Genomic DNA, 11,991 nt, shown 5'->3' on the forward strand with positions numbered 1-11,991 from the left:
GAGGGAGGGAGGGGGGAAGGGAGGGGGGGGGGATTATTTACTGTAAGGATCGCTTTCAATGTTCGGTAATTGCCTCAAAAGTTTGAACTATTAATTCTACATGTCATTTTATCTAAAAACTTCTTTGTAACTGTTGTTGGTTGTTATAGACCACCCTCTGCTCCAGCCTGTGCCTTAGTGTCTTTAAGTGAATTAATTGCCCCTCATATCTCCTCTGAGTTCATCTTGTTTGGTAACCTGAATTACAAAATGTTTGGCCCACCATCATTCTTTAAATTACAATTAGATGCATTAAACCTTTTTCAAACTGTGCAGGCCCCTACCAGATACAAAACCAAGACCATGGACTCTAGTACATTAATTGATATTATCCTCACTAACAGGCCAGAAAGATATACATCTGGTGTATTCTGCCAAAGTCTTAGTGATCACTGTGATATAGTTTGTGTTCGCAATGGCACTGTTCCGAGAAACCCTCCACTGATTATTTCCAAATGTTTTCTAAAAAATTTTAATTTACAAGCTTTCTTGCATGACCTGGCATTTGTGAACTGGCACAGGATTGGTATGATACCAGAGGTCCAAGACCCTTGGTCATATTTCTGAACTTCCTTCACTGCCATTTTAAACAAGCATGCCCCCCTTAAAAAGATTAGAGTAAAAAAATCACATTAGCCCCTGGTTCAGTACTGACTTGTCTGAACTCTCTCGCACTAAACAGACTTTGTGGCATAGAGCTAAAGCCTCTAACAAAGCGAGCGACTGGCAATCATATAGGACTTTCAGAAATAAATGTACGCAGTCTATTAGACAGGCAAGATCAAACTATTTAAAACAGCAACTAACAGTCAATGGCCATAATTCTCAAAAATTTTGGAACACAATCAGAACAATTGAAAACAAAAATATGCCCTCTCAACTGCCCACTGTTATTAAGTATGATGGTCTTGTCATCACAGACAAATCAAAAATAGTAAACCACTTCAATAAACATTTTGCTGAGGCAGGTTGTCCATACAAGGACAGCACTGGTGCACCTATTTCTCCTTCTGTTAATCAATCATCTGTTTTTCACTCATTTAACTCAGAGTCCCCCTGTTTCTCGTTTCAACCCATACAGGAGTCTAAGGTTCTTAGTGAACTGCTCAGCTTGGATATTCACAAATCAGCTGGTCTTGATGCATTAGATCCCTGTTTTTTTTTTAAATTAACAGCTCATATAATTTCAGCGCCTATCACTTGTATTTTTAATCTCTCACTTTAGACTGCTGAGCTCCCCCAGGACTGGAAGTCTGCTGCTGTCACCCCACTTTTTAAAGGAGGTCATAATTCAGACTTAAATTGTCACAGACCCATCTCCATTCTGCCCTGTCTCTCGAAAATATTAGAGAAACACTATTTGGAGTCTAACAACATTATTAATAAGTTTCAGTCTGGCTTAAGACCTGGACATAGCTGTATCTCTGCTACACTCAAAGTCCATAATGACATTACCTGCGCCATTGATAACAAACAGTACTGTGCAGCTGCATTTATTGATTTATCAAAAGCTTTTGATTCTGTGAACCACAAATTACTTCTAGACAGATTAAGGTATATAGGATTTTCTGAAAATGCTTTGGCCTGGTATAAAAATTATTGTGCTGACCGTCTACAGTCAGTAAAGGTGGGTGGCCTTTTGTCTGACTATCTGCCTCTAGCAAATGGTGTCCCACAAGGAAGCATCCTAGGACCTACTCTTTTTAATATTTACATTAATAATATCCCTCTTGCAGTAGGAGACTCTCATGTTCATATATATGTGACCAATATGGCCGCACACTCTGTCCTTGACACAAGGGGTAAGCAACTCAAAGACCCAAACAGCAGGAGCAGTCACGTATAAAATGATTTATTAAAAAAAAGGGTCACCTTAATTGTGACACACTAAAAACAGTCTTCTTCTCTTTTCTTAAAAATCCCAGGCTCCACAATTGTCTTTCAACATCCCCACTCAAAGATTGCAGGTCAGGGTCCTCTTATGCTTTCCTGGTGGAGGCGGTCCCTCTTTAGCGCACCCTCTGGTCAGTTCCACAGCCGGCTCCGTGACGCTTCAGCACTGCTCCGCACTTAGGCGTGCCACGCCCCCTCTCCGCCCGATCCGGCTAAAAGAAAGAAACAGGAAAACACCAGCATCCCCGCGCCAAGACCACTTCGGAAGGCGTCTTTTACGCAGCTACTCCCCGACCAAAACAGAGCGCTACTCACAGGCGTGGGCAGAGGTCCACCTCTGCCCTGTTCCTTTATATTGGGTCGTCTGCTCACTTCCCGGTACTCCGTGCCTGACGTGCGGACTCAGCGCGTCTCTCGCTCCACAGCGTGCCTGTCTCCGTCACCTGCGGGACTTAATCTCCCCGACCTTTCCCCAAAGGCTCCCTTATATTCTAGCTCCAATCAGCTTCTGCACGTGCAGCTAATTACTGGCTCCGCGTCCCCAGAACTCCCTAACCCAGCGCGCCCAAGACGCCAAAGGAAAAAAACAAACAAAACACATGCAAAACTATAAAGCAAAAATGAACACAAAAACAATCTTAAACTTCCCATGTGCAACATCGGCACCCAAAGAAAAAGCAAACAAAACAACACACACGCAAAAACTATAAAGCAAAAATAAAAACAAAACAGTCTTAATTCCCCATGTGTAACATATATGCAGATGACACTATTGGCTACACTTCTAGCCCATGCTTGTCTACTGCTCTGTTTTCATTGCAGACTAGTTTCACTTTAATTGAACAGGCTTTTGCTAGTCTGCATCTCGTTCTGAACACAGATAAAACTAAATGTATAGTTTTTAACAGAAACTTACCACAAATTATGAACTCTTTTAAAATACATTCTTTGAATGGCACGGAGATTGGTTTTGTTAACAATTATAAGTATCTTGGTATCTGGCTTGACAACAATCTCACATTTGAGACCCATATATGTCCTGCAGTCAAAGATTGAAACCCGTATTGGTTTTCTTTACTGCAACAAATTGTCCTTTACTCACTCTGCCAAACAGCTCCTGGTTAAAATGATAATCCTTCTAATCCTAGATTATGGCGATGTGGTTTTATATGTCTGCCTCCAACACCCCTTTACATAAACTGGACATTATTCATCACGCTGCTATCCGATTTGCCACTGGTGCTTCATTTAAAGCACATCATTGTGATCTGTATTCCCTGATAAACTGGCCATCTTTTCAGTTTCGTAGATCTTTTCACTGGTTCATGTTAATTTATAAAACCCTCATTGGTAAAACACCAGGTTATCTACAGGCACTTCTCACTGTTCATAAACCAAATCGTAGTCTACGTTCTAGTAACCTCATCAATCTTCACATACCAAAAGCACGTACCATCTTTGGCCGTTCCTCATTTCAGTTCTCTGCTGCAGATGACTGGAACCATCTGCAACGAACTTTAAAACTAAACTCATTCATTCCACTATCCACATTTAGATGTTCGTTATATTCAATAGTAAAAGATCATTGTACTTGTTTTAGTTTCCTTTTTATTTTTTGTTATATTTAATTTATTTTATTTTATTGTATATATTTATATTCTGTTCTCCTGGCTTATAATGTTACAATATGTCTATTTGTACTCTATGCTGTCTGTGTCGTGTCTTTGTTACAACATTGTTTTTATATTTTGAGATGTATTGTTGCCTCCTGACCAGGTCGTCATTGTAAATGAGAATTGGTTCTCAACTGACTTACCTGTTAAAATAAAGGTTCTATACCGGAAGTTAACAGAGCTGTTCATCCAGAAGCTGCGCTTCCAGCACCTGGTCCAAGAGATTGCCCAGGATTTCAAGCCCAACCTGTGCTTCTAGAGCTCGACTGTCAAGGCTCTGCAGGAGGCCAGCGAGGCTTACCTTGTGGGGCTCCTTGAGGACACCAGAACAGACCTCTACAAGAGATCCTTCCTGCCCACAGCCATCAGCATTTATAAAAACTCTTTATCGAAACCAGGATTATGAGTCACAACAATATTTAATTTCCCTTTGGGAAAAATAAAGTTTTTAAATTTGAATTGATTTGAATTTTCTGTATAAATTGTCTTTACCCATTGTTGGAAATTTGCCATTGGCTAAATCTGGCATAATGCAATTTCCTCTTTGAACTGTATTGCTAATGTCCATAGTCCCAAATAAATAAAACTAAATTAAATATGTAAGGCTGCTTTCACACTAGCAACCTACATAATACCTATGACCTACATAATTTATGAGATTGTTGCTGGATCGCAGCAAGTCTTGGTATGCAGGCAGTCATGAAGTGGTACGTTCTTAAAATTATTTGACCTGACAAACATTCAGTTTGGATCAAAACATCAGTAAAGCAGGCCTGTGCTGTGGAATAAGTGTGCAAGCCTTTCTTCGTTCATCCCCACTATTAGTGTTAATGTGCTAAAGCAGCACATTTCTACCACATACAGTTGAGGACCATATTTCAGTGGGGATGGTGTGTTCAAGGTGATGTGCAGTGTTAGTTTTCTGCTACACTTGGCATTTTACATTTAGGCCAAAAGTTCTGTTTTGGTTTTATCCGAGCAGAGCACCTTCCACATGTTTTCTGTCTCCTACATGGCTTTGAAATTTCAGAGATTTTAGTTGTTTTAAGATGAAAGCAATCTACTTTGTTCTTTGCCACATTTAGACTGGCAGTTAGCTCATGAGTTCGGTCAAAATGAAATTCTGTTTTTCCATGTGAAGATTGTTCAAAAAGCTATCTACAACAGGAATAATATTGTTTAATACCTTTCCTTTGAACCTTTCTTTAAAAGATCTGAACTACTGCTTTAGGGCAATTCTCACTTGTACTACTGTAAAACTTGTCATTTCTTTCTCTTACAATCCTCCCTGCCCCTCTTTTCCACTGTCCTCCAGGAGTCTATCAGTGACTTCTACTGGTATTATTCAGGGAAAGATGTTATTGATGAGCAGGGTCAAAGGAATTTCTCCAAGGCAATAAATGTTGCCAAACAAGTGTTCAATACGCTCACAGAGTACATCCAGGTATGAGACCACACCACAGTTCTGTTGAAATCACTGCTAAACATAACTAGAGAGTGTAAACCTCCGCCAAGACCTCAGGGTGATTGAAAATAGTGCAATCTGGATCACCACCAGCATTTTATCCATTGCTTTTTCTGACGTTTCCTTTCAATTTTATCCAAAACTTGCTAACAGACAAAGAAACCAACAGACACAAATGAACACATAACTTCCTTGGCGGAGGTAACAAAGGTGTCACGTATATCACATATAGGAGCATAGTTACTATTTTTGTATGGATATATTCTTTTTGTACATGTGTCATTCTTTAAGTCGTTGTGGAAAGTGCCCTTATCTCACTACACTGTGTTGTTGCTGTTGCAGGGTCCATGCACTGGCAACCAGCAAAGTTTGGCTCATAGTCGACTGTGGGATGCTGTAGTTGGTTTTCTACATGTCTTTGCTCACATGCAGATGAAACTGTCTCAGGTTAGTGAGGTTCACAAACACTTTTTTTGTAACATTTGAAGTTATTAGTATGTCACTACTTGAGGCCAGGAGACAATGATTTTGTGTTTATCAGATCTTTTCTTGTCTGATTTTATTTATTTATCCTTGAATTAGGTTCCTAAAGTTAATCAGTTGTAGATGTTTATTGTATGATTACTTTCTGAGAGTTTCATTAAAATATGTCCACTGGTTTAATAGATATTTTGCTGACACACACAGACTTTGCACACCTTTCATGGTGGCAGGCAATAAAAAGTGTTATTTAAGCAAATAATCTAAACCTTTCTTGCATGAAAAGAAGAACATTTTTCTGTAGAGTTAATGTCATACTGTACTATATGTTCTTTCTTCGCATCAGTCAAACATTACGTGGTGTGTCTGTAAACCTGTATTGGTAATGAGTGGAATCATTTAACCATGTTTTTCCTTTTCCTTTTTTTCCCCTCAGGACTCGAGTCAGATTGAATTACTTAAAGAACTGATGGATCTGCAGAAAGACATGGTGGTCATGTTGCTTTCTATGCTGGAAGGTCAGTTTGTTTTAATGAAAAACCTTTTGGTTGAAGGAATAAGCAGAACTAGTACACAAAAGTGCTGGTGAACAAACTAAGAGTTAAAATGCTCTATGTTGTCATCACTATATATACAATGATGATGAAATTACAAATTTTGTTCTTTGCATTTGACTAATCACACATGTGAGATACATACAAATGGAGCAGCAGGCAACTATTAAAGTGCCCGAGGAGCAATTAGGATTTTAGGTGTCTCACTCGAGAACATCACAACATATGAGCTTGGTAGGAAGTGAACCTGTGACTTCCCAGTTCCAAGATGACTGCCCTACCACTATGCCACATCGCCCCCTGAAAATAATTGAAAGAATGAATAAACAAATAAACTAAAATACGAAATAAATTTAGAATTGAATTGAATTTTACATTGTAAAAGGTATTAGCTACTTTACATATTGTCAAAGTAAATATTTGAACAAGATTGAAGCTGAGCATTACTTATTCCTATTTCTAATTAAACAAAGATCAATACAGAAAATCTAAAAGACAAATAAAAATCCAAATAATGTGTAATTTCTGATTGTTACATTATACTCTACCTTTGAATTTCACTATTTACACATATTAGGTCAATGACAAAGACTAATTTGTGTATGGCTTAAATGTGCTGAGATTTTTTTTGTGCTTTTATTTAATGAATGGACACTTGTGCTCTGGCAGGTAATGTGGTGAATGGGACTATTGGGAAGCAGATGGTTGACATGTTGGTGGAGTCTTCCAACAATGTTGAGATGATCCTCAAATTCTTTGACATGTTTCTCAAACTGAAGGACCTGACCTCCTCAGATGCCTTCAAGGAGCATGACCCTGATGGAAAAGGCAAAGCTTACACACTTATTTGAACATATATTCATTTCTTGTGTTTGTTAAGGAATCATTAGTGTTTAAGTTATTTGTATGTCAAATGGCTTGCTTGATGAGAACAGGTGATGATTTGTAAATTTAAAAAAAAATTGGCAGGTGTCATCTCAAAGAGGGACTTCCATAAGGCTATGGAAAGCCACAAACACTACACCCAGTCTGAAACAGAGTTCCTGCTCTCCTGCACTGAAACTGATGAGAATGAACTCCTGGACTATGAAAAATTTGTGATGCGTTTTCATGAGCCAGCCAAGGTAAATAACAGAGACAGATGAAGCACAACTTTGAAAAAAAAATGAAAACTTATGCTTCCACCCTAAAAGGAGCTTAATATGAAAGTTCCTATGTACAGTATTTGTTTTTTTCTGTCTATATAGTTTTATTTTTTGTCCTTTATTTGCTGACTTTTAGAGGTATTTAGTACTTTAAAGCAAGTTTTATTATTGTTTCTAGATAGAAGGATTTCAAACATGCATGTGTCTTCAAGTGGCAATTTATAGAGTCCATCTAAATGTTTGGTGGAACAATAACCTTTTTTTTTACTTTGATGGATTATATTGCCCTTTAATGAACTTGCAACCAGGATGTGCTCTGACTCTTGGCAACATCACTTGACATTTTTTTTTTTAGAATAAACCATTTTAAAATGGAGCATCTTTTTGCTCACAAGTACACATCTAAAGAGTAAATAATGTTTATATTCTTTTAAATATTTAAATAGAACATATACTTAATCAGTAGTAGAATCCCCAAGACGCTGTCTGACTGAGACTAGTGTAGGATAAAGACCATTACGATCCAAATACCAATACTTAGCCATTTTTCATAACAGCATTAAATAAAAACTTTCCTTAAGTTTCTGTACAGAAAACTGCATCTTCATTGTGATACTTTCTATTTTCAACATTGGAGGCCAACTGCCCATTGTAAGGGAAGTTCCACTTCATTTCAAGCTCAGGACTAACAGAGGCCTGGGAGCTTGAGAGTTCTGCCAGTATCATAGCTGTTTCTAGGACTGCACTTTTTATACAGAGGTCTCTGAGGTTGTTGCTAAGGTATTCTGAAGCCACTTTCTCAATTTGGAGGTCATAACTTTGAAAACGTCCTATAATCATATTGGAATGAAGCACTTCAGATTTATGAACTTGTGAGAGTTTCAAATTAAACTGATGAAAATTAATAAAAAGTCCACCACCTCAAATGATCTTTCATGCTTTGCTTATTTTTATTGGTATAACTGCATGTGGATTACAGCTAATAGCACCAAATTCAGCAGCTGAGAAGGTTCACAATTATTAATAAATCACAACTCTTTCCAATCAATTTACCTGTCCCTAAAACCACAGCTGTAGAAATTTAAATGACCTATTACTGTTGGCTGACAAGTCTGCTAGATCCTTATCATTCGGAGCAAATTGGTAGGATGTGGTCTTTAGATGTCTTGTCTTGTTTTTGACTCTTGACCTAGACCTTGACCTAGAAGTTGAACCCCGGCCTTCTGAGTAGAAACCTCTTGACAGTGGGACTTCTGTCTTCAGATCTGGTCAAGGTTTCTTCAATCTTCTGTCTTCAGATCTGGACAAGGTTTCTTCTTCTGCCTTCTGATCTGTTCAAATATTCTTCAATCTTCTGTCTTTAGACTAAACAGCGCATCTAAAACTCCCATCTTGATTGCATCCTCCATGGTTTCAACAACCCGTCTTTCTTGGACTTGCTTTTATCTCTTTGGAGGTTCCAAGCTGTCATTGATCAACCTCTCCCCATAGAAACTGTCATAGATATGCGGTGTCTTGGCCATTAACTATGTCTCCACAGTTTCTGTGGTTTCGCTATCCGGACTACGCCTCAACTGCCAACAATAACTTTCACATTTTGTCTGGTGTACGTGCAGTTTAAACATGCACTTAGCCACTTTGGTAATCTGTGGTTCTTGAACTCATAGGAGATGTTAAATAAACAAAACATAATGCTGAGTTCAGAAACACATTTATTTATATCATCCTTTCTTCATGTAAATATTTCTAATACACAATAATTACCTAATAATGATTATAGTAAATAACAAAGAATGAGTTTACCTCATCCCTATTACCCTTTTGACTTTTCCTTTTAACGTTATTGATTCAAAAACTTTAAATAATTATAAATAATCATAGTTTAGCTATACCGATCAACCACATGATTAAAGATACAATGTTTATCTTGTACATTATGCTCGGTCATGTCCTCATTGTACTGACTACACGCACACAATCTTTGTTAAAATCTTAAGCAACACAGTTTTACTTGCACTGGTCTGACAGTCGGTTTTGTACCAATCTCAATCTCATATTGAGCCATTGGCATTTTTGTGATTAGTCTAGGCAGTGCCCAGGTTTGTTGGTGTGATCTTACAGTCTTGAGCAATGGTTCTGTTGACCAGTAGCTAGTCCACCAGAGCAGAGGTCCCCAGGCCCCGGGCCGTGGGTCATTTTGTACCGGGCCACACAGAAAGAATAATTAACTTACAGTATTTCCATTTTTTTTTTTTTTTTTGGAGTCTGAATGACATTTATTTTGAAAAATAACCAGATTCTCTCCACTACATCCGTCTATGACTCACTCTGATGCATGTCAAAATGCTTATCTAGGTCACATAATAAGTTACCGCTAAAAACAAACCCATAAGCTAGCTAAATGAGTAAAAAAAAAATGTCTCTGGAACCCCTAGACGGGACCATCTCGTTACTGAGAAACAGGCACAGGGCTCCCACTGATTCAGCGTTATGGTGAGTTGTATTCTTTGTGCACTTTATATTTGTGGTGTATCTCATTTTAAAGGGCATTTTTAAACATTGCCATATTGACCAGAGAACATTAGGGGGAGGAGAGGGTGTTATTGAAGTTAATAACGCAATACCAGGACACAACTAACAAAGTTGTGAGTACACGTTGGATTTACGTTTATTATGTTTTAAAAAATACCCCCGTTTTCATGCCGGTCGTATTTCTTTATTTTGTTGTATTTATCCGCCATACCTTTAATGGCTGGTCTGTAAAAATACTGTCTGATAATGAACCGGTCCGTGGAGCTAGACAGGTTGGGGACCGCTGCACCAGAAGACCGAGAGATGTTCCTCTGGTGTGTTGTGGCAGCAAAAAATCAATTTCCAGGCACTGTTTGATGAAATCACTTAATCAGGTTTATTTATATATAATAAAATATATAAATATATAATATATGTCATAAAAGTACAGCAGGCTGTACCAACCAAAACACAAACGCCCCCTGTTGAAGACGTCAGCTGATCTAGGACCATTCTGTTTTGGAGAGTCATAAGTCTTAAAGCAGATAGTTCAGTTTTTACATCCACTAGGGCTGTTAACACATTATCAACAAAGGATTCAAATTGGTAATTTAAGGTTTCAACACGAAGCATAAGTTTACCAACACCTAATGATGGAAATAATGACAAAATGACTTTTTTTACCTTGAGTCCACAGCTTTTTTATTTTCTGGAACATTAGAGCCTCAAACTGAATCTTGTGGGACTGTGACTGATCTAGGAACACGCCTGTTTTGATTGGTTACCTTTACAGCGCTGACAACATATGAATGTTCTGCAGCTATGACTGACCTACCAGCCCAATTGTTTGGAAAAGCCAGGTAGAGGAAATAACCGCAGAGCCAGTACAGGTCTATCTGTGGCAGAGTGCCAAGAACATCCGGTACGTGGTAGTAGGGTGAACAAGTTGTCTGTGGAGGAGCTTGTGAAGAATTAAGAGAATCATTATTAGCATACAAGGTGCAGGGAACAAGCACAGTCTTACAATGTGTGTGTGGTATGTTGCCTAAGACAAAATGTTTTTGAGAAAACAGAGTAACATTTGGGTTCGAATAACATTCAAACTTTACCCCAGGTGGAATATGAACAGGACCAAGGAAGGGTTCCTCGAGGGAGGAATTAGTAACTGGAAGAAATTTTGTTAAACCCCTGCAACCACGTGAAGGTGGAGGCAAAACTCCAGTTTGTGCAGCAACAAGTTGGTTAAGAAGGAACCCCTGATAGGTAGAACACAAAATGTCTGGGAACAGATTAGAACTTTTTCTATATGGCTGTGGAATTACCAAAGGTGTGGTTCTAGCAAGAGGCATGTGAGAACAAACATAACAATCTGATCTGTTTTGTGCAACGTACTTAGCATACCTGTACCATAAGTTTAAGGTGTAAGGAGTTGAATGTTTACCACGTAACTGAATCATAGACAGCCATTTAACATGACGCGGGTCATGCAAGTGTAGGTTTTCTACCTGATTAGGAAAGAATAATACCCACCACCAGAGTGACACAAATAACAAAACAGAAAATTGAAAAGAACCAAAATAAATATTCATAATTAGCCCTTGAAGTAGATGAAGGTAGAAGTTTTGCCATGATGAAAGTCTATCACTCTTCACTTCTGTCAGTGTTGAAATAAGCATTGAATAAAGTCTTATCTTCTTTCACTTTTACACTTAAGTTTGTCAATAGAGAACCTTGTTTCGTCCTCTGTTGTGTTAAAACAACAAATGCTTGTTATTTAAGAAGTTATACTCTTCGGTGTCAGAGGTTACCAGCACTTAACACCCATTTAGTGAGATAAGTTACCTCACTAAGAAAAGAGTCAGTTGTCTTCTTCGCTTTCATGTTTTTGTGGTTGTGTCCTGGACGCACTGATGATCGCAATCAATCAATCAATCAATCAATCAATCAAATTTTATTTGTGTAGCACATTTTAGCGGCAAGGCATTTCAAAGTGCTTTACATAATTAAATAAAAAAAAATAATAATAAAATAAAAACAGCATGTGACATTGAATAAACAGTAAGAAAGAGATAAACATCAAAGACATCAAAAACCTGCACTCTAACCCTAATTTAGCCATAAGCAACTCTAAACAGGTGGGTTTTAAGTTGAGATTTAAAGGCACCCAGTGTTTCAGCTGTTTTACAGTTTTCTGGAAGTTTGTCCCAAATTTGTGGTGCATAGAAACTGAA

The 11,991-nt window shown here is 38.1% G+C and overlaps 1 protein-coding gene across 1 annotated transcript in view; it reads left to right on the top strand.

The window, feature by feature from the left end:
• ryr2a (ryanodine receptor 2a (cardiac)) overlaps positions 1-11,991 on the top strand; it is a 509,073-nt gene that overhangs the window by 430,532 nt on the left and 66,550 nt on the right. Inside the window, exons 90-94 of the mRNA XM_037973568.1 lie at positions 4,921-5,049; positions 5,413-5,517; positions 5,987-6,068; positions 6,774-6,932; positions 7,074-7,228. Of these exons, the coding sequence (XP_037829496.1) occupies positions 4,921-5,049; positions 5,413-5,517; positions 5,987-6,068; positions 6,774-6,932; positions 7,074-7,228 (630 nt within the window). The remainder of the gene's footprint in view (positions 1-4,920; positions 5,050-5,412; positions 5,518-5,986; positions 6,069-6,773; positions 6,933-7,073; positions 7,229-11,991) is intronic.

The sequence above is a fragment of the Kryptolebias marmoratus genome, linkage group LG2 (assembly GCF_001649575.2).
Source record: "Kryptolebias marmoratus isolate JLee-2015 linkage group LG2, ASM164957v2, whole genome shotgun sequence".
Lineage (NCBI taxonomy): Eukaryota > Metazoa > Chordata > Actinopteri > Cyprinodontiformes > Rivulidae > Kryptolebias > Kryptolebias marmoratus.